This window comes from Plectropomus leopardus, chromosome 12, assembly GCF_026936395.1.
Source record: "Plectropomus leopardus strain MGB_pleo_1.0 chromosome 12, ASM2693639v1, whole genome shotgun sequence".
In the NCBI taxonomy this organism is placed as follows: Eukaryota; Metazoa; Chordata; class Actinopteri; order Perciformes; family Serranidae; genus Plectropomus; species Plectropomus leopardus.
In genome coordinates, this window is record NC_142187.1 from 6,192,641 (window position 1) to 6,216,476 (window position 23,836).

The window sequence follows — 23,836 nt, forward strand, 5'->3', positions numbered from 1 at the left end:
CCTCATACACGGCTGCTCCCACATATATGGGGTTCGCCTTTTCATTATCGTTTGCATCATACGCCTACGTGGCTTTCGATTGGAAATAATGACGGTTAGTGCAGTGGCTGCAATAGAAATAAAGCTGCCAAAGTTTTGAACATCCATCAACATGCTCCTTGGAATCATGAGAGGAGAAGTTAAAAAAAAAGTTCATTATGCTTATCAACTTTTTGCAGATATGTTTCATAACATTATGTTGTTCAAAAGTGTTTTACTTTTCCTTGAAAACATACTATTGCTATAGTTAGGTTACAAGAAATGCAGTGAAAAACTCAAGAAGACTAATGCTAATGCCAACTTGGTCATTCTCCAGGAGGTAATAATAATAATAATAACTCCTTTAAAAATGGAGTTCACAAAGTGCTTTGACAAATAAAGCGAAGAAGAAACATAGATGTCAATACAACAGCGTGAAGCCAAACAACCCAAATGAACTTAAGCGAGACAAAATTAGGGTGGAGTTGGGATAAAACTAAAACCAGAGGACAAATAATGCAAGATGCAATATGTAAAATGTCAATATAAAATAATACAAAGAAATGGACAAAGAACAGAAGCAATAAAAGCTATAAAATCACAAATGACAGGGGAAAAAAACAAAAAACATGATTTAGAAACAAAATGAAATAAAGATGAAAGAGAAATAAAAGAAATAAAAAGACAACATTGGATAAAAGCAAATTATTTCAGATTTTGCTTTTAACAGACAGTGAAAATCAATCAAAATGGTTGATATTAGCTCCTAGGTCCATTATTTCTGTGCCGGATTATGTCAGTTGAAGGGAATATGCATATACAGGAGACCTTGCTACTGCAGGAAAACTGTGAAAAACATAGCGACGGTAATGCTTGAAGAAGGACAAGGAGACAAAGTGAAAGGTTACCAAAGTGAAGCTGATGAACACGTACAGACGACATGCAGAGAGGCACGCTGACAGACAGACAGCATCACGGGGCCCTTCAGCGTCCATGAAGGAGATGTCACTAATGGGTCTGTCAGGCCGCGGTCAGCAGCCATAATCAGCACTTAGACTAACAGCGTCTGCTCCCAGCATGCCATGCTTCACATACTGCTTTAAACATAAAGCTTCCATCAAGGCTAAGCGAGCCTTGTCTGCTGATGCTGCTGCAGATAACTTGTCTGTGTGTGTGTGTGTGTGTGTGTGTGTGTGTGTGTGTGTGTGTGTGCGTGCGTGCGTGTGTGTGTCAGTTTTGTAGGTGGGTTGGAAAGCAGGGTGATGCAGATTGAACAGCCCTGCCCAGCTAGGCTTGACTAAGAAAGCCTGCATAGGTAAAAAGGGTAAAGGGGGATGAGCGACGCTGCAGCTGTATAGTTGCACTAAAGCGATCTTGAACTTTAGGGGAACTTTAGCTTGTGTAGTGTCCTCGCTGTGATGTGAGGTCAGATAGTTTCCATCTTCCTTATCCGTTGATCCATGCCTGAGCAAGGGGAATATTTTTTTTCTGCCATCCATTCAGTCATGCAAGCCAAAACCGGGTCTCGAAATCTCACTGTTAACCCTTTTTATAAATCCTTTCCATCAGCCTTTATCACACCTTGCTTTTATCAATATGCCAACTTTTCCAACTGAGCTATGAGAAAAATGTTAGTATTTGTGATTTTTTCTTGAACTCACGGTATTTCTATTCATTCATTTTTATTTTTTTTGTACAAAGTATTAAAATAGTCGTGAAAGCAGGTTGGTGGAAACGTGTCATGGTCAGACAGTGATACAACATGAAATTCTGCCAAAAGTGCACATAGATTCAAAAATGCATTACCACTCTTGATATGACAACGATGGTGACTATGATGAGTCTCTATTTAGAGTTTTTTCCCCCTTTTTTATGCAATAAACCATGACAAATAAAATATGTATGTATTAGTAAAATGTGTCTGCAGGTAGTATTTCTCTATAGTATTAAATATTTATAATTTACACAGGCAGCAATCAAAGTTAAAGTTAAAAAAAAATCACCAGCTAATCTGCTTCATCAAGACTGTTTGTGGTTCGAATTAATATTTTTGAGTTGTATTTTTGGGATTTTGCCTCTATCAGACAGTGAAGTTTTTGATACAGACAGGGAAATACAGGGAGTGAGCAAGGGGTTAATGCTGCATTCATGTGATGCTAGAAGGTCATAGTTTCGGAGTTGGGAAGTCATTCTTTCGGCTTCGTTGTGTTCATGAGCTTTGAGGTTGTAAAGTTGTTCAACATGGAAGCTACAAAGAAGGTGGGTTCCATTTTAATGCTAAGAGTGTTTAAACAAGAAGTTGACAGCTGTTTGCAGTTTATTTGCATTTTTATGTGTGTGTATGTGTGTGTGTGTGTGTGTGTGTGTGTGTGTTTTATATATTATATTTTTATATATTTTTTATTTAATCAAAGTAACTCTGTATGAACAGCAGTTAACATTAAAACCATATAACACTTAACATGTGAGCAAAAATGTATATATAATACATGAATTGACTAAACATTGACTTCTGCACGCCATGTTTATGCATGTATTCATTATGACGACAAGTCAGCAGCTCGTATTATAAAATAACCTTGTTACTGATGTTAGTATACTAACCTGGCATGCCTTATAGTTACTTTATACTAAAATGTGCAACTACTAAAAGTAAATGATAGCAACTAGAAACAAAATAATAAAATATATACATTTTTTTGCTGTAGACTGTGGTTTCCACCATTTCTGCTGCTCTGAAACATCACGCAAACATCTCAACTCGGCAATCCGGATATCATTTAAATTTCCCAATTTCCCTCTCTTAATTCTGACTTTGGAGGGCTGTTCATGTGCTCGTAACTCATAAATGCGGTAAATATGATATTTCCAAGTAGCACATGAAGGTGGCATAAAACACAAGGGTGACCAGGAAGATGCCCCATAGTTTGATGAGATACGATCAACTTCACCCTTATGTAAACTAAGTAAAATCTTTTAATTTTGGCAGAAAAGTGTGTTTTTCGTGTCTGATCCCATTGCACATACACAGATGCTGATTAACTCTTTGAAACCTGTGCAAATCGGCTTTATTTCTGTGGAAAACATGGAAAGAAGGCAATGAGCAATTAAAGAAGAATTGACTCAAAAATTAGCAAAAAAAAGGGGGGGGGGGTAAAATGTACAAAAAAATTATCTGCAAATTATTATTTTTTTAACAAAAAGGAAAGAGGAAAAGGAGAAAAAAGAAGAATAACAAGGCAAATAAGTGCTTTAAAACTTCTGTAAAAAAAAAAGTGTAAATATTTCCTTCAAATTTTGCCCTAGCTTTAAAAAAAAGTCATTTTCTAAATCTACTTATTTCTTGCAGTTTGTGGAACAATTTTTTTTATCAAGTTAGTGATTGGCCTTTTAATGTCTGACAAAAAAATACATCAATTTGTTCAGGATTCAAAAGTTTAAATACTTGTGTCAAATAAATACTAAAGTCAGCTCAAGAAGATTGGTGTTGCCCTAGGTTTCACAGGGTTAAACTGTTTTCAGGGGCCTTTGAAATCTTAAAAGTTTTATGGCTCATTTTATTTGTGCGTGCGACACAAACCACTTGCCAACCAAATCATTTCTGCCTGCTCAGGTGGCACAGCACTGAGCTCAGAAGATCGCGCATATCTGGCCCATAACAAACACACTGGACCTCCTGATGGTCCGAGACGTCCAGTCAGCACCATTCACGCATGAAGCCTCCACCAACTGCACCGCATCCTCGTGAAAACTATTGAAAACACCCAGCAGCCAAACAAGAAATATCACAGCATGCCCTGTAGATGAATAACTCCTTTAGTTTCCTGAAATATGCCTCAGTTATTGCTCTGTTTTTTCTGACATATTTACATAAATAATCAGCTAATGTAAATATTCCCTCTGAAAGCACGATTTTTTTTTTAAAATAATAAAGCCGTACATTTGTACACTGCAGATATATTAAACTGCCATTTGATGCAAAATAGGCATTCTTCAGCAGCAAACAGATTAGTCATTACCAGCAAATGATCAAGCAAATGACTATAATCTGTTTCCTCAGCTTCATTCTGAGGCCTTAATGCGAGGTTAGTGATAAATCCCAGGTTAATTAAGCCGCTCCAACAGCAAATTAGCGATTTGTAAATTGATACGATGGGGAAATTTGTTTTGCCCTCTGGTTGAGATGCAGGTCAGCCAGTTAGCAGCAGTTTTCTTATTTGAGGATGCTTCAATAGTGGTGGATAAAACTCAGGTCTTTGGGTAAATGATGATTTAGAATCAGAAATACTTTATTGATCCCCAGGGCAATATTGTGATAGATTCATCAGGGGTGTCTCTTAGCTCAGATTTGTGTTGGAGGTCTGGGGTTATTTTGTTTTGTTTTATTTTATTTTATTTTTAATGAACAAGTTCTATTTTTATGTTCTGTTTTAGTTTTGTTTTTTTTTTAGTGCACACAGGCATCTTATTTACCCTTAAAAACTGTTATTTTGTTGTGTTATTTTTACCCTCCAGTTTTATTGAATTATGATTAAAATTATTAAGTATTTGTTATCTTAGTTTTACTAATATAAACAAAACACATGCAATCTTATTATCTATCTTATTATGCTATCATTATTATTATTAAAATCTTTATTGACTTAAGTTGCATAAAACATAAGGGGCTGACGCCAGAGCTGACAATGACACTGTTATATATATATATATATATACACACACATATATACACATATATACATACATATATATATATATATATATATATATATATATATATATATATATATATATATATATATATATATATATATAATGTGTGTTATGCTAAAATGTAGATAAAATACTAGTATTTTAGATATTTAAAACATAAAATATGTATAATATACTAAGCATGTAAAGTGGGTAAAAAAATACAAAAATATGTACATTATGCTACATTTTAATGTACAAAACTAGAATATAGAGTTTAGAAATATGAAAGTTTTTACATTATGCTACATTTCAGTGTATAAAACTAGCTAGTTGGCACCCTTAGATCCTCGGGTGGGGCCCTACTGGCTGTTCCAAAGTCGATGCTTAAATTGTAAGGTGGCCCCTCGGCTTTGGAACGAACTGCTTCAAGGAATAAGGCTCTCAGAATCAGTGAACTTTTTAAAATCACTTCTTAAAACCCATTTTTATAGACTTGCTTCTATTTGATGTTATCTTTTAATTTGTGTTTTAGTAGTAGTAGTGTTAATATTCTGTTTTTACTGCTCTTATTTTGTTTTGGTATTTTGCTAATATCTTTTTGCCTCTAATCTCTTGTTAATTCTTCCTTAATTCTTGTCTGGCTTTAGCTCGGCATTATTGTCTGGCTTCTGTTGTTTTATTGCTTCTGGGGTTTCATGCCTCTGCTTTGTTTTGATTGTCAACGCACTTTGTAGACTCTGTTTTTTAAAAGTGCTATTTAACTATAAATTACAATGTGCACAATGTTATATTTCAATGTATACAACTAGTATATAAAGTTTAGAAATCTATGCTACAATGCACAACACAATATAAACATTAATAGAAATAAGAAATATGTACAATATGTGCATCAAATGTTAAATATGCATTTCAGTAGTGTTGGTAAGAATAAATTAGGATACTAGGATAGCACAGTTGAATCAAAAATCATACGCAAAAACACACAAAGCACATTTCAGGAAAAAAAAAACTAAAAATTTGGAACAAACAAAACTGGAAAAAAACAGGTAAAGAAATTACTAAGAAAGACAAAGAAAAACAACTATATTATACTGAATATTGCAGCAGTTGAATTATTGCACCAATTATAGTAGAGTTAAAACAATGTTGCAAAGAGTTAATGTGCCTACTGCACAGTGGAAATATGATGAATAGATTATGAAAAGATAACCAATAAAAAAATTACAAAAAAATATATATTTTTAGTGCAGTGCCCCGGCTGTCATCTCCTCCAGAGGTGAATTTAATGGATAAATTCTACAGTTGCATATGTTATTTCATAGATATATTTAATGTATTCCGCTTCCTGGGAATTTGCACGTCGGTGCTGATTGTCTTGTTGAAGTGGCTGATTGTGCCGCTGACACTGATTCACTCGGGAGTTCAAGTGTTGTTGCAGAGCAGAGCGTACACATGCTAATGCATATCCTGCCACCCTACCCACACATTTATCTCTCTGTCACTCATCTCAACTTATCACTTTCTTACAAGAAAAACATACAAATTCTCTCTGCTCCTACCCCTCCCTCACTCCCTCCCTCACTGCCTCCCGCACTAACACAACCACAACCACAAACAAATGTCTTCCCTTTGCCTGGCCTTCTTTCTCGCTCATATCCTCCACACCGAAGCAATCACGCCGAATCTCAGCATGGCTTCGCAGCTGAGGAATGATGCACACTTTTTTATTATTATTATTTACAATTTGCTTCAGCTGGATACGGGCAGAGCGTCGCCCCTGCTGTCACGAATTATCAGGTACAAGCTGCATGTGGCTGCCTGGGAAGCTTCAAACACACACGCGCAATAAAAAAAAAGTGCACAACACATCTAAGAAGATTTGCTGTCACACAGATTTGTTTAAGCACTCTGATGTATTCCATTTCGCAGGTTTTGGAGTTGAGAATGTATCACGCGGACAGACACACAGCAGTATTGTTTATCTGCGTCTCCTTCGCTTTCCTCTTTGCTGCCTCTAATTCTGTTTATCATTTCTCTCCTCTACATACAATAGGCGGGATCCCACCAAAACTCCCCCCTTTTCTAATGCAGTTTTCCATCTCGTTGCTTTCCCATTTGCTAAGCTACTGCCTGCTTTGATTTCCGACGCTCTCAGATCAACGGCGGCTCATGATTACGTTCCATAACCATATAATGTTCATCTCGGCCAAGCACATTTAAAAAGGTTAGGTAGGATTTGCCCTGCTTTTGTCTGCTGAACAGTGGAGCATGCACACTGATAGCTCTGAAACTCGCCAGTGTTCCACCAGCATCATCTAGTGGCTAGAAACAGGTACTACTTAATTCCCAGAGTCAGTGGTGTCACAGTAAATGGTATTCTGCACATGGTGGAGGAGAGATGGGTTCACGCTGGGAAATGCAGGAGCACGGAGTCAGGCATTTAGTTTAAAAGCCTCCTTTTAAAAAATGAGTCTGATGGTGTCAGAGGGTAAAATCATCACTCTTTGATCACAAAGATGAATGATGGTTTAATGAGTCATCGTTTCACAAAGAAGTCTGATGAAAGCCGATATAATAGAAAGGATCGGCGGGCTGGCAAGAAGCGGAAAAATTGCGCTTTTGCGCGAATTGAATTCAAAACGCCATGTTGTTTTAACACAAGCAACATGTGAAGATCACATGCTTAAACATGTTTTCCCCCCTCCCCTGTGTCTCTCCTTCCTCTTTTTCTCCCCATCACCCAGAAACATTTATAGACTGGAAAGTATACTTCTGTAAATACGAGAACCGACTTGAGTCAGTCGGTTGTGGCTGAGCAGGAGTCATCTCTCGCTGGGGAATGTGGGAGGAAATGGTAGATGGAGAGGTATTATATGAATCTGAATAGCTCTGAGCTCCATCTGTTGTGTATGATGAGTCATTCCACTTGGTACAGCACGGGTCAAAGCAGCACCAAATCCCCAGTTTCACACACACACACACACACACACACACACACACAAACCCATGGATTAACACATATCCTAATACATGCTCATGCTGCGAGTTTCCCATCATGCACCGCTCCTGTGTCTACAGTTTAGTGACGCCTATTAGGTCTCAGCTGGTATCAAAGATTGGTTCTCGGGCCATATCTGAGCCTTCTGTTGTGATGAACTGTTAACCCTCACCGCCACCACAGTTTTATTGTACAGTGCTCCAGTCATTTAGCATTGTAATATTGTCAGACTAATATTTAAATATAGATTCCAAATTGATGCAGCAGAATCATATACATCATCTTATTTTATACCACACATTCTTCCTCCTTTTTAAAACCTGTTGCTGTCATTACCCAAGCCCCCAGCCAGCTCACATTTTTGTGGGCCCATGTGGGCAGTAAATTGGCTGATAAGATTGTCCATGGGTAAGGGCCCCATGCCATTTGCCCACGTGGGTGGGTTTGTCTGTAACACCCGCCTATGTAATAAACCACAAACATGATACAAATCTGCAGTTTTTCATGTAATAATCCCACAAATATAATAAATTTCCCACAAGAGTTATAGCAATTGCCTTCTACAAACATAACGGGTAACACTGCACATTGTCATTAAACTATCGCTGATATTGATGATATTGATTAGTTGAGTTTTAATCGTAACCCTCTGTGTAAACATTGAGCTAGTTTAAGATTTAAGTACAAATTTGCCCCTTTTAGAAGTAAAGACGGACTGAAAACCCTTAACACTCAGTCATACACAAACACACACACACATAGGGTCACAAAACAACAGCTAAAACCCAATCCATGTGTCATTAGTTCTTTTTTTTTTTTTTTCAAAATAAACCCCAAAATAAATGACTGAATGTTATCCTTGAATGCAGGTGGGACAAGCCACCACGGCCAGCCAATCAGAGGCAAGTTAGAATCTTGCGCATAGAGCCAGCCCTCTCAGGCAGCGTGACACAAAAATAGAAACGACATATTTTCTATTTCTCAATTTTCTATCCAACATTTCACAAATTTACAATTTATAAACAAAATTAGAAAAAAGACTTCGAAATCTCAATTCTACATTGATTTGACAAACGAGAAAAAAAATTGAAAACTGAATTTAATTTTCCAGTTTTTTATTTTTAATTTTTGATATGAAAAATTAAACTGATAAGCATTTCACAAAACTTGCTTGTTTTACATTTTTTTCTTTTTTTAAAAAAATAATTTGAGCACAAAATCGGAGACTGGGGAAAAAAAATATCTGTTTTTATCATTTTGGTCTTGGAGGCAAATATTGTTTTTTGTTTTTTTTTCTTTTAGTTTTATTTTGAAAAACAAATGAATGACTGATACGTAGATTTAAACCCCTTACGGTCAGAAATAAATCGCACTCTATAGTCCACATCCAAAATTATATTTCTAAAAGTACAGTACAAAGCAGAGAAGGGTAAGGAGGTTATCTCTCTGTATTTTGGCTTGTCAGATACGCATTACATTTAATGAGCTTGGTGCATGTGTGTTTGCATTTTCCAGAGATGTATTTTCTTCAAAGTGATGTACTGCTAGTCATTAGGCTCCCCTAAAAGCAGGTGTGTGTTTGTGTGCGTGGGCTGAAGTAGACAGCAGTTTAGATGCTTAGATAACTGAGAAAATTGACCTTGTAGACTTTACACAGGCTAAAGACTGACAGAAGAGAAAAGGGGGAAATGAGAAAGTGAGTCAAAGAGTTTTAGGAAAGTGCAAAAGCAGAGAACGTGCAAGGAAATATGAAAGAAGAGAGATTGTTTCTCTTGTTTTAGGTAGGGAGATGCAGAAGAGTAATGCAATATTGAAGCTTTGCTCCATCACACTATACCACACATGCATTGTGAAAATAGGTGTGACTGGGTTTTACTGGGTAGGAGAGAGAGAGAAAGAGGAATCAGAGAGAGGAGACGCTGTTAAAAGAGACAAAGAAAAGCTGCGAATGACGAAAGGAGAAAAACATTAAGGGGAGTTCAAAGAAGAAGATGGTACTCTCTTGTTTTCTTTTGTGCGACAGAAAAAAAACCAGCCTGAGTATTAGAGAGAATAACATTCTTACCTCGCAGCAGCAACCCACAGTTCACCTTTAGAAGACGAGTAGCTGGAATGAAGATATCTATACAAAGGAACCCATATTATCCTCCACGTGTTCCAGCGTTTCATGTACAGCAGCATTTATGTGCATATAAATGCCAGGTGTATTTTCTCCTGCCTGATTCACATAGTAGCCCTTTTTTTTTAAATTTTGTAATATTGTGATGAGCATAAAGTCCGTCTAAAAGCCCTCTTATCAGGTGCTGGAGACATGCTTAGTGCCACCTCAGATAAGCTTTATCACAGAAATTGAAATTCATAAAATAGTAAAGCAGCCTGTGGAGAAATAAACACTCATTAAGCAGTTACTCACCCTTGGAGTTCAATACTCCACCAGCTCTCCAGCGAAGGAGCTGGTTGGGGGAATCTAAAGTGACTCTTGATGTGTCTGTGTCTGAGTGGTCAAGAGAGGCTTTTCACAAAATGTTCTGGAGAGTTATTTTTTCCTCCCTGTTGAAGGGAACAACAGTTGTCATGTGCAAAACAACGGTAATTATGACTATTTAAGAGAAGTATCAGCAAGTTCTCATCTCAACTCGTCACACGGTCTGTCAGTGACCTTCTGCATCTACTCATGACGTTTTAGGTATCTTCATGCGTCAGTGTTTAACCCTTTAAAACCTGAGCAAAATGGTTTTCTTTCAAAAACATGGAAAGAAAGCAATGAGCAACCTTTTAAGAAATGACCCAAATATTTGCAAAGAAAATTTGTGAAAAATTACAAGAAAATTATCAGAATTTTTAGAAAAAAAGGAAACAAAGAAAAGTAAAAACAAAAAACAAGGAAATAACCTGAAAAAGTGCTAAGTAAAATAAAAATTATAATTATTATATCATTTTTTCTGTAGCCTTTATTGCAAAGTTATGATAATTACATGTTTTTTTATATATATTTTTCCCCATATTTGGATGAACTCCAGAGTCCCGCACAAATGCCAGTTGTTTGTGGCATCCACCCCATAAGTGCATTTATGCTCCTTACTTCACATAGTCACCAGTAGCATCGTTACCTGACGCTGCTCTTCAGCATTTCATGTGCACAAAACCGTTTCCGTTCGGCCGTGTTCTTAAGTGACTGTTTGCTTTGCATGTGGATGTGCCTGGTGTCGTCTGGCCATCCATCAGCGTATAATAACAGCCGTTGCTCAGGCCACATCTGTTTTCAAAGTTGACCTTCATTGTGATTTCAGCTACACAATTGTAAAGTTTTTTGACTACATTGATTGTGACGTGGCCACAGTGACAAAATCTGACACGCAGAAAGAAATATAAACATCTGGCACAGTACTCACAACAGTAGGTCCTGCTACAGTAGGTGTCTTAAGGATCACCACTAACAGCTATTGGTCCAGACCAAATTCAGTCATAGTGTATTAAATTCAGTAAGATTGCATTGTATTTCTTATGAGTTCAACTTTTAATTTGTAAATGTATTACTGCGCCATTTCTCCTTTAAAAAAGAACAGCCTTGCTTTGAGTGCATACATAAAATCTCTATATCTAGCTATATACTTACCCTAAATTGTAAATATGCAGTCAGTTGCAGGGGGCTAAGTGTGATAATATGCCGCTGAGTATGCTATGCCATCAGGTGTCTTCAGGCCAAGCTGCTCGTCCGTTTTAATATCCCCGCGTAGTCCCAGCTGACACTGACCTAAACCAAAACTAAACTGAACTAATCATTGCCAATCTTCTTTGCCCTAAAAGGCACCCAGCTGTCCTAATATAACTGCCACATTTAATTTCCATCTGCCAGGAGGTGGCAAGTGAAGATAGAATGATGAGAGCTGATTAGCGGGAAGTGAGCCAGTTTGACAGGGATAGTTTAAAGTTTGGCCGGTCAGGAGTGCAAGGACGCCGACATCCTTGGCAACATACGGATGGAGAGGTCTGTGAATGCAAATATTTTCCGCACAAGCGTCAGTGCACTCACACAATCGCACGATGGGGTTTTAGACTTTTTTCCTGGGTGTTCTCTATTTCTCATTGATTTATTTCTACCCACCCACTTACACAAATACAAGCCTAATCTTCTCCTTTATCGCCTTTGATTAGTCAGCCGGAGTCACGGCCTGCAGAGCGCCTCTACTCAGACGTTTTATGTTCGCACCTGCACACACCAACGCCACCCAGGGGTCAAGATGTGTGAATGTCCAGACTTTGATTTCATTCTCCTCTGATGTGATTCGCCCCTCTATCAGACCTCATTTACCTAACATCCCTATGAGTGGTAAAGGCGTATCGATTTGTCTCAGTGACCCAATCAGAGGACCACGAAGTTGCAAGTTCAAGGTCAGGAACAAGATGCAAAGGGACCCCCAAATAAAAAGAGGGATTACAAATTAACTATGTTATTAGCATGTTCTGATTTTGTGGTGTTTGTGTACAGATAAATACCAGTTTCCAGACTGTCATTCATTACACCTACTGTTAAATGTTAACTTTGGGTTTGTTTTGATTTTGTTTGGTTTTTTTTTTAGATCTGGGCCCTATTGTTTTGTGTTTTGTGTTTGATTAGCCTGGTTTGATTTCCTTCAAAATCATGGGGAGAAGGCAATAACCAACTCGGCAAGACATGGCCCAAAAATGAGCATACAGTTAGAGGAAAATTACTTTAGAATAGGCACAAAAAAGTAAAAAATAGATAAATAAATGTTAAAAATACTTGAAAATAAGCCAAAAAAGGAAGTAAAAAAGTGCAGAAAAACATATATGTGTACATTATATATATATATAGAGAGAGAGATTTTTTTTCCCATAACATAATTTTAAGGATGTAATTATAATAATTATTTAGTGTTTTTCCCTATTGTTTGATCTTTTTTTTAAAGAAATATTCCGATTATTTTTTTTTGTCAGCTTTTCCTAATTTCTTTTTTTTTGTTTGTTTGTTTTTTTTCGTAGGACATTTCATGGCAAGTTTGTCAGTGTCTTTTCCCCCCATGTTTCTGAAAGAAAATGTACAAATTATCTGCAGTTTCAAAGGGTGAAGTACATTGTGAGAGGCGTCTGAATGCAGTACAAGAAAACTGATTTCAAACCAAATTTTTAAAGGTTAAGTGACTGATAGGAGCAACAAATTTTCAAACTGATCCATTACTGTGCGACACCACTGCAGCTGATGTGACAAAACAGGCTGCATTGTATCCATTAGGGACAATTGTGTACTGTCAATTTTTGTCCACTAAAAGTGCTTGGTTTTGTCACTGACAGGCTCACAATATTATTCTAAGTGTCTCGCAACATTATAGAAAGAATTTCTATAGAGGTAGAGCTTTTTCGTTTAACCAGAAACAGCCGTCACCAAACCCACCAGACTCCATTTAAATATACAGTAATTTTATCATTGTAAAAGACACTTCATTTAAAGTCAAGCAAACAAACTAAAATGAACAAAAGCCATCTTGGTTCATCTTTCCATTGTTCCAACAATCATGGCCCTGGTTTGGTTGAAATAAAGTTTTAATTCACCCACTTAGATGCAAAAATATGGTGTTTCTATACAAGCTAGAATAAAAGTTTATCTAAATGGGGTCTGGTGCTTTTGGGTTTAGCGTTTTTGGAGCTGTTTCTGGGTAACCAAAAAGGATCTTACTCTTTAACAAAAACTTCTATCTCTGTAGGGATCCTTTCTAAAATGGTGTCAGACCCTTAGTCTAACAATGTGAGCCTGTCAGTGCGGGGAAAAGAAAAACAAATCAAACACTATATGTGGACGTAAATTGACAGTCTCATATGGCCCAAGTGGTTACATGGCAGCCTGTTTTCACTCATTCAATACCAGACCAATTTAAAAAAATGTTTTTCCCATTAGCCACTTAGAAACACATGAGAAAATAGCCTTTAAATTTCCCTGGTTGGGTGTCATTTGTCTTTGTTTAGCTTATTAGATTTCTTTGGGTTGATATGTGTTCACTCTGCTCCTGTGTGGCATTTATTTGAATTTTACTTTCGCCTGTACTTTAGTTTGATTGTCAATTTATTTCCAGGGCCCAGGTGCACTGTGGTCTTTTTCTTGGCAGCATTCTGAAATGATTCATTGGTTGGCTTTGCTGGTTTATTAATGTGCTCTGAGTGGTTTTCTTGGCTTTATTTCTATTATTTCCTTCATATCTTTTTGTGCTTTGAGGGCAGTACTCCAGTCTGCCAGTGGGTGCTTGGCTCAGGGTCTCTCTTTCTCTTTGTTATGCTAGATTTTGTTAGGTTTGATTATTTTTTTTAATATTTAAGTCCCACAGATCTGACCTATGGGTTTATATATATATAAATGGGCTAAAAGTTGGCATTTTCTATTTTTTCTAAATCAGCTCATAGAGGTTAACCCTTTGAAACCCCAACAAACTAGCCTGATTTCTTTCAAGAAAAAAAGATAAAATTTACAAGACAATTTCCTGAGAATTACTTTAAAAAAGCAAAACAAAAAAAACAAGAAAATGACCTGAAAGACCTGAAAATGACCTGTGCTAAATTAATGTATCCCTCTATCATTTTAATCATTATTATAAGAAACATAAATGCAGTTTTCTTTAAATTTTCCTTTTTTTAAAAAAAAAAAAAAGTCTATAATATTTAATTATTTTATCTGTCTATTTTATTATTTTGTCACCCTTTAAGAATTTCTTGCAATTTGTAAGACATGTATTGGCTAGTTGCCCATTGCCATTTTTGTGTTTGAAAGAAATCTTACCCTGTGAAATCTTGGTTGTTTGGTTGATTTATTTCAAAACATGAGAAGAATGTGATAAGCAAATTAAGAATAAATTACCCCACAATTTGAAAGTTGGCATAAAGTACTAGAAAATTACCTGAAAATAAGCAACAACAAAAAAAGAGACAAGCCCTGAAACAGTTTGAAATTCTAATAATTCTCTAGTATATTTTTTAATTATATAATTATAATAATGATAAGTACAGTTTTTCTCTGGCCTTTTTTTTCTTCATTTGCCTAGACATTTGCCCCTAGCTTTTGAAAAAATTAATTTTCTAAACCTTCAAATTAATTGTAATTTGTGGAGCATTTCTAATCAAGTTGTTCATTGCTTTTTTCCACCATGTTTTTGAAAGAAACCTTAGCAATTTGCTCAAAGTTTTTAATGGCTTGTGAAAGGTGCAAGCACAAAAAACTGACATCGATTTCAAAGGGTTAAGGATAGTTTTGGATTAGAGTTAGGGTTAAGTACTGATTTGGGCTAACATACACAAAAAAAGAAAGAAAAAGCGTTTTTTTTTTAACAACCTCCTCAGTCTGTTTGAAATATCTCATCAACCTTGTAAAATAAACCTCTTTAAGGTCATAACAGGAGTATTTTCAGTGAATTGAGATCCTGATTCACCCCAAAAGTCTGAAGCATTATACAGTATTTTCTCGAGTGTTTCTTTTTACTTACTACAGAAACTTTTACGCCCATTACAGAGTTGAATTAAATTCACTGTAATAATCTTGACATGACTCTGAAAACTTGTGAATGACTCCGTAGGTGTCAGACAAAATGAAGTGTGTACATGTCAGAGATGTGTGGAAGACGAGGTGTCATCAACTAGGCCTTATTAACGCAGAAGCAAACACTGAATATTGTTATTGTCGATTCTTAATATCTTTTTAATGGCAAGTGACACACACTGACATAAACAAGACACACACACACACACACACACAACGCAGGTACACACTCATTATGATAATCCATAGAGATATTCTGATGCCGTCTTCCTGGCTTTTAATTGTTGTCTGCTTATAATGTTAATTTCAAAGTCCAACAGATATTGTTTTGATGACATTTGTAAGTGCAAGAAATGGGGTGGATGGGGGTGTAAACATGAGGTGTATGAGAAATGGAGTTTGTGTCGAGGTATTGAGTGTTCGGATTTGTATGTTTATCTCAATTAACATAAGTAGAATAACCTTTATTTAGACGATTTCTATTCTTACAAAGCATACATCTTGACACCAAAAGGTTTCACAAACAAAAGCATCTGTTCCAACCGAGCAAACAGGAAAAGAAAGTGCAAAAGATCACTTTAAAGAACTTGCAAAACAAAAAGTACACATTTAAGCGCCGGAATTATTTATATTTTATCCTAAGAAAAATTGCCTTCTCTTCACCTTCATTCTTGTGCACACGTGCGTTGGTCCCTGAGCTGGTACGCTCGCCCATGGCTCATAAACCTGAGTTGTATTCCATCAAAGGCAGCTCGCACAACCAGTCTATTCCCTAATTGGTGCTTGAGCTTTTAAATTGCCTGTGTTTTCTCCCAGCCAAGCAAGTCTCCCAAAATGGTAATCTGAGCAATTCCCCCCTTTTAAAAGAGAAAAATAGCAGTCAAAGTTCCACATTAAACATGTTTTTTTCCCTCTTCTCCAGCGGGTGGATGTCCCACTCTGCCTCAGGCAAAACAACATTTAATCGGAAATATTTGATTCACACATTTGCATTCAACTCAACAAACTTTTGCCGAAAGGGTAATCAAAAGTGGCATCAGGTGCCAGACAAAGGTTTTTGACTAAAACATTGTGTCCCTAATAAAGTCAGTGCTGATAGTGTGTTGGAGCTTAATCCTTTCTTTTTAAATTATTTCATCTCTTGATGTATGGAAGCCCATTTCTGCCTTTGTAAAAAAAAAAAAATATATATATTTTTTATGACCTTCATTGTGATTTTTTTATTTTATTTATATATATTTTTTATATATTTAAGTCCTGTAAGACATAATAAACTTTCTCAAAATAATGACTTAGCATTTCAAAATAATGAATAATGGCTCAAAATAATGAAACATTTATTCAAAATGATGCCTTCCTTAAACAAAATAATGACAAGTAACACTAAGTCATGTTGAAAAAGCTTAGTCAATATTCTTGAGATATTAAGTCATTATTTTAATGATATTTAGTTATTAATTTTGGATAGATATATTTCTGATATACTAAGTTATGTTGAGCTACATAGTCATTTTGGGTCAATATATTGAGATACGAGATTTTTTCTTCTTTTTTTAAGTAAGTTACTATTTATTTTGCAATAAGCAAGTTATATTTATAAGAAAGTTCTGATTTTGAGAGAAGACTTTATTTTTGTGATACTGCGTAGAGTTACAAACTGTACCACTCCAAAGATGTGGGATTCTTGGTGTGGCTTGCTGGCTCTGGAGTTAGGTGGACCACTGTTTTTCAAAGTGGGGGCCGCGACCCCCTGGAGGGCCTCCAGGGGCGCTAGGGGGCCCGCAGAAACTTGTGGGAAAAAAGGGGGAATATTGAAAAAAATAACCGAGAGTATGGTGGGCCGCCATAGTTTAGTTTGTCCCACCATAGTCTCAATGAATGGAGCTGGACCGATAATTCGGAGTAGTATTAAAATATATAAACCGTTAGGTTATTCAGTAGAGTAAGAGACATGCAGCAGAACGTAAGGCGCCTTAAAAGTTAAACTAAACCATTAATTCTGCTGGGCCTAAAACTGTCTTTCACATACACAAATCTGCAAATATCTTCTTTCATCCTTCGATTTGATCAGCTGTGAACTTGTCAACAGATCAATTATCCACCCCACCAGTGACATTCAGCTGTGAAGGAGATAAAATAATTTAGCATGCTGCACTGCATTCACGGACCTGCAAAAACGTCGGATATTACAGTGACACCACAGACCCCCCAAATGACGAGGACTGTTCACAACAGAAGAAAGACACACTGAATGTAATGAATAAATAACAAAAGAGAACATATATTTACTGTTAATACTACCGTTGCAAATGACAAGAAATATTGATGAGGAAAGACTGATTATTATTATTAATCAAATAAGGAAAATATATTAAGAAGTTGTATGTGTGTGTGATTTTTGATAGTTGCCATTATAATGTAAATGTAATTTTAAAAAAATGCAGCAGGGGGTCAGCAGCAGAGGCTAATCCAATTTGGGGGTCCTTCATTTGCAACATGTCGTACCTCGTTTTTCCGAGCGGTCATGAAACGCACCATGAATGTGCTGCGGCATGCACGCGCTGTCTTGCTGTGATGATGACGCAGTTGAAACGTGCGCCGGCAGCTCCGCTCTGAACTGACGGTTTTAACTAAAGTACCTCAAATAATGTTCAGCAAACCAACCAGCGAGAGGCCCCAAACTCTGCGCTCCTTCTTCAGAACAAACCGGGTGAGTTGAGTAACGCTGCTGCCTGTCGATAATGTTCGCTAAATAATGTCAAATTAATGCGACACCGGTAAAGCTCGGTAAACGAAAATGCTAATGTCATTGTTACCTGTGGCCGGCTAGCTAGCTTCATGCTAGGAATAGACCCACTCTGTCTTAATTTCTGCATAGAATTTTTGCTCACTATTGATTTTCACATTATTTTTTAAATCTTTAATGATACAGTAAAAAGAGCAGGGAGGAGAAGGTGGACCAGAAGACCACACTGATGGTCATGCACAACTGCTACAACTACTTTTCTTATTTTTTTATCAATATTATTGCAATAGACAAAGCAGAGAGAAGGCATAAACCAGGTGACAACAAAATGCAAAAAACAAACAAACAAACAAACACAAAACCTGGTTTATAATTTTGAGACATTTCACTGGTGACTGGAGATTAAACACCTAACTGACTGCTTCACTTAGACTAGTAAGGCACAGGTGACTTAATCAGGCCTGCTGACTGACTGCTTTTGGGGATCTGGGCATGGGGAAAAAGTATGGAGAGAATATTTTGAGATAAGTCATTTTTGAGAGTTACTCTTAATGAGAACATTTCTCATTAGAAATTCTGAGGCATTTTAAAATAAGTGATTAATCTGCGAAACTGCATTGTTATTTTCAGATAAGTAATTACTTTTGGAAAAGTTTGTGATTATTTTGTCAGTAATTTTTTTATTTATTTTATTATGCATTGTTTTTGCGATACTATGATATTTTGAGCAAATTTCTTATTGTTATGACCTACACTTTTTTTTTCATCCTGGTGGAAGAAGGCTACGGTACATATGCACCTGTCTAACAGGTTTGTACATAACAAGTATTATGGACTAACAAAACTACTATTTAAACTTGGTGCATAAATGTTATGGAGCAAAAAGTAGTTCTCCACCATACATTTCTGCATTCACTAATACAAAATAGGCTTATGTATGTTCAACGTATTGTAAGAAAAAGGAGAATCCAGCAAGCAATTTTTGGTTCTAAACACGTTCTGGGAACATTTAAATGCAACCACTGAATGTTTTACTAATGTTATAAATGGCAAGTTTTCTTTGTGTTCCATGAATGTTTTTCTTAAAGTTCGGACAAACATCAAATAATGTTAAATATATGTGTATATATATATATATATATATATATATATATATATATATATATATATATATATATATATATATAGTCAATACATCACATTACATTACATTTTCATCTAAAAAAAACATCTGTAATCTCAGTCCTCAATAACTTGTTCTGAACGTTGCTTCAAAAACATTCTTCCTTTGTTCTCATGTAACATTGTGGGATCGTTTTATAAAAAGAACACTATGATCAGTCACTTCTCACCAAAACGTCCTCAGAATGTTGCAGTTAAGACATTACGTCTTAGGCAGCATTTAACCTTACAGGAACGTTATCTGAAATGATAAACATCCTTAAAACATTCTTTTGAACACTAGATTCAAATGTTTTCTTTAAAATGCTGCAACTTGAAGGTAACGTTAGCCAATGTTCTGGAAATGTTCCCGGCTAGCTGGGAAGAACCTGGTTTCATCTCACTCGTTAATATTGTATCTTTATCAGTTGTCAATGTTTTTGAAGAGCGAAATTTAAGTCCCATAAGCTGAGCGGGGAAATAAATCATTAAGATCAATAACAGCCTTTAACAGCAAAGTCCCTTTAACACAATGTAAGTGTTTCATTGTTCAACACAGGCCTCCACATTCACCTTCTCTGCTCGAGGGAACACGGAGCTCTTTGTAGCTGTGGCCCAAATATTTACACTCCTGCTCATGTATTCTGCCTGTGATGTAAAGAAGCTAAAAAAGTCTCTAGACGGGAGATATGGGAGCACATTCATGCTTTGTAGATTTGCCATGTTGCTATATTCTCTCAGTACACTTTTGCTCATTCCCTCACTCCCTGATCTCATCATTAGGAACATGTGACCATCTGTCTACTTTATCTGCTTTCTTAACATTTTCCCATGATATGTTTTATTGCTTTTATTCTGTGTTTTGGGCAAATCAGTTTTTGATTATGTCTCAAACATTTGATGTTAGGGGTCACAATAAAACAAAAAAGTGCTAATCAACCAATTTTCGTCTATCAGGTAACTCGCCTTCGGAGGAGTCGGAGGAGCGCGACAAGGAGCCGAGGACGCTGACCTACCCTGCGTACATCGCCAGTCTGCTGGACACGGGTGCGAAGCGCATGGCGGCAGGAGTTCGTATGGACTGCAACAGTCAAGGCCAGTGCCCGCGCTCCTGTCACCTCTGCCACATGAGCCCGAGGGTGGTGCAGGGGCGGCAGCAGTCCGAGCCCGTCCTGCTGCAGATCACCAAGGCCGCGCCCATCTACGAACTGGTGTCCAACAATGAGACCTACCAGGTGGGTACAGTGTTTTGTCCTTAATTATCTGGAACTGTCTAATGTCAACACCAATTTCTGACAGAACCCTTTATATCATTTTCTGTGGTGCCCTCAAAATAGGACCATATATTTCCTGTGAAAGAAGCATTTGTGTCTTAGAATCTAACTTTTATGGATTTTTCTAATCTAACTTTAACAAGTCTTAAACCCTTTAAAACCTGTATTGACATAGATTTTTGTTGTGCTGCATTCAGACACCTTAAATTAGTATTTAAACCTTTGAAAACTGAGCAAAAAAAGAGAGATAACAACAAATGTATCCCCCCAAAATAAGGAAAAATGTCCATAAATTATATTTAGGATTATTAGAATTTTATATTCAAAATATGTTTCAGGATATATAATATTTTTTAAAATGTTTTCACTTTTTTCAGACCATATCCTTGTTTGTTTATGTACTTTTTCTATTGCTAATTTTAAGGTAATTTTTTGGCAAAGTTTTATTGATTGGCTGACTTAGTGAAAAGTGTTAAAAATTATATGTTTTTGAAACATAATTTGAACTATGTAATTATAATTACACATATAGCTTTTCCCCTTTTTTCTTTTTTCCCTAGCTTTTTAAACATTTTCTAAAAAGGATTATTTCTTGCAGTTTGTGAACCTTTTTTTAATACCAACTTGCACATTGTCTTCCTCCCATGTTTTTAAAAGAAGTCATGCCAATTTGCTCAGGTTTCAAAGGGTTAAACCTTTAAACCCTGATCAAATTGTTGTGAGGTCTTTCAAAAACATGGGGAAGAGGCAATGTGCAAGTTGGTATTAAAAACAGAAATAATTGTTTTTAGTTAAAAGCTAGGGAAAAAGGAAAAATACAGGGTGAAACGCTATATGTGTAATTATTACTACATATTTAAAATTATGATTCCAAAATATATAATTTTTTAACACTTTACATCAAGTCTTGATTGCCAATTTCTTGTTATTTTTTGGGTCATTTCTTCTTCTGTTGCTCAATGCGCTCTTCCCATGTTAATTTGTGTAGATTTCAAAGGTTTAACTTGCAGCTAATATTACAAAAAAACATTTTTAAAAATCCTAGCATTGAGCCACCGTGCGTTTGTGACTGTATGTAGACAATCCACCAGGGCTGGAAAACGTTGCGGCCAAATTATGAACGAGGTTATAGAAACAGTGAAGTCTTTTCCTTTTGGAGTATCTCGCCTTCCTCTGCTGGCAGCATGCTGTGCCGTACTGCCGTGCTGTGCTGTGACTTATTTGACTCCATCGATACCGCACGTTGTTACCGCTTCTACTCCTCAAGCAGGAAGAAAGGTCGACGTGGTGCTTTCCTCGCTCGTGGGGGGTCAGGCTTTCATCCACAAGCTCAGGCAGATATACAGCTGCTGTTATTGACAAAGGCTGTTTGGAGGTTGCCTGTGTTTGACTGTGCAGCTGCTGCTATAGACACCATGAACAGGCAACATTTTGATTATATATATTTTACTTTTTGGCTTGTACTTCATATTACTACTAGAGGTGTGTACATAAATGTATTCAACTCTTATGAACTGATATGAGTTTTTTTGGCTTTTTTTTTTTGCTTTTTTTTTTACATTTATTGATATACAGAGGATCATCTCTGTGGAACAGCTTACTACCATTGCTACAATAAGTATCTACATTATTGTTATTTAACCCTTGAAACCCTGAGCAAATTGCCTCAATTTCTGTCTAAAACATGCGAAGAAGGGAATTAGCAATAAAGTAAGAAATGACCCAAAAAATTGCAAGAAATTAGTAAAAAGTACAAGAAAATGATCTAAAAATAAGTTAAAAAAACAAATGTTTAACTTAAATATCTTGCGCAATCATCACAACTCGGGTATCATCAAAATTTTCCACTCCTAATTAGGACTTTGGAGAGCCGTTTATGTGCTTGTAACTTTAAACAAAACAAACTCTATTGTATGTCATATAAGTGGTGTGGGTGAGTGTGTGAATCATTCAGCTAGGGCAATTATTTTGATAATGGATTAATCGGTCGATTTTTTTGATTAATCGATGAATCAGATTTTTAAAAAAATAGAAATAGAAATAATAATAAAATAAATGTGTTTTCTCCCATCACTTTGCTCAAAAACAGATTATCATTGACAACAGAACAAAAAGTGCAATGCATAAACAGGCGGTTGCTTGAACATCCCTGAGCTGTCAAAATAATATTAAATTATAAATAATAAAAAACTAAAAAAATCAATATGAAACAATTCAAAACTAAATGTTGACAGCTTTTACAACATACCATTAAATTTCCTTACGACAAAAAACGATGTATGTTCAGTTTGACTTCAGCCGTGCTGAACTGCGGCGTGTGTCGTGCTTGTGGTGTTCACACATGCAGTGTTGTTGCTGCTGCGTGGCAACATCGCTGCTGCGTCACGGCCCACAGATATTAGTTTTGTATTTCCACATTTATAGCACAAATTCCACTCATTTATGAAGTCGTGCAAGCTCCTGCATAGCTTACAACACTGTCCTGTAAATGTTTCAAAATAAAATGCCTTGTATCAGCAACTGATTGGATTCTGTCCACAGAGATGCTGTCAGAGGGCTTTTGTTTTGAAAGGGAAGCCAGGAAGTTGGAGTAGAACAGCCGTCTTTGTATTTCCTCATCTCTGTGACAGAGAGAGATTTTTAAACAGCAGTAAAAGGTAGCATAGAGTCAATATAATAATCAAAACACCATCTCCACTGTCTATTTCTGCGGACAAACGCGCATGTCATGTGTAAAAAAATCGGTTTTATCGATTATAATCGATTTTAGCGATTCGTTGTTGCAGCCCTACACTTAACCTCTTATGAGGGTGTGGCCACGGCCATCAGGTACACATGAGGAACCCAAAATAAGACATAATAATCCATTGTTTGTCATACAAGTTTAAATATAAACGGCAGACAAAATTACAAAAAGGTCACCATGAGGAGATTTAGTTGTCCAGGTGATATGTGAAAATTAAGTTCACCTTCTCATAAAAGCACAAAACTTGGTACACTTGAGGGCCCTGAACATTTCCGAAATGGAGCCAACACAAAAATTTCTCTTGGTGACCATTTTACTCTTTGCCCGAACTGAAGAGTTTATTTTTCATCCTTTTTCCAGAACCAAGAGTGATAACACAGAAAAGATGTCTGTCTGATGTCTTCTCCTAGGTTTTAATGTTCATGGATTATAATGATGATAATAATATATAGCAAATAAACAAGACATGGAACAGAAATGAGCAAAAACGATTGTAAAAAAAGGAAAAAAGAAACTAATATAATTACTTTAAAATAAGCCAAAAAAAGTGAAAGAAACACAAGAAATGACCAAGTAAAGTGTTAACACACACTTAAAGAGTTTTCTGGACAGTTACCCCTTTTTTGGAGTATTTTCTGACAATCCTCTCCTCTTT

General features: G+C 36.3%; 1 protein-coding gene across 2 annotated transcripts in view; it reads left to right on the forward strand.

Moving 5' to 3' along the window:
* astn1 (astrotactin 1) overlaps positions 1 to 23,836 on the forward strand; it is a 513,900-nt gene that overhangs the window by 427,525 nt on the left and 62,539 nt on the right. For both annotated transcript variants that reach the window (XM_088085587.1, XM_042497522.2), the window contains exon 20: positions 20,119 to 20,396. In XM_088085587.1, coding sequence (XP_087941713.1) covers positions 20,119 to 20,396 — 278 coding nt within the window. The remainder of the gene's footprint in view (positions 1 to 20,118; positions 20,397 to 23,836) is intronic.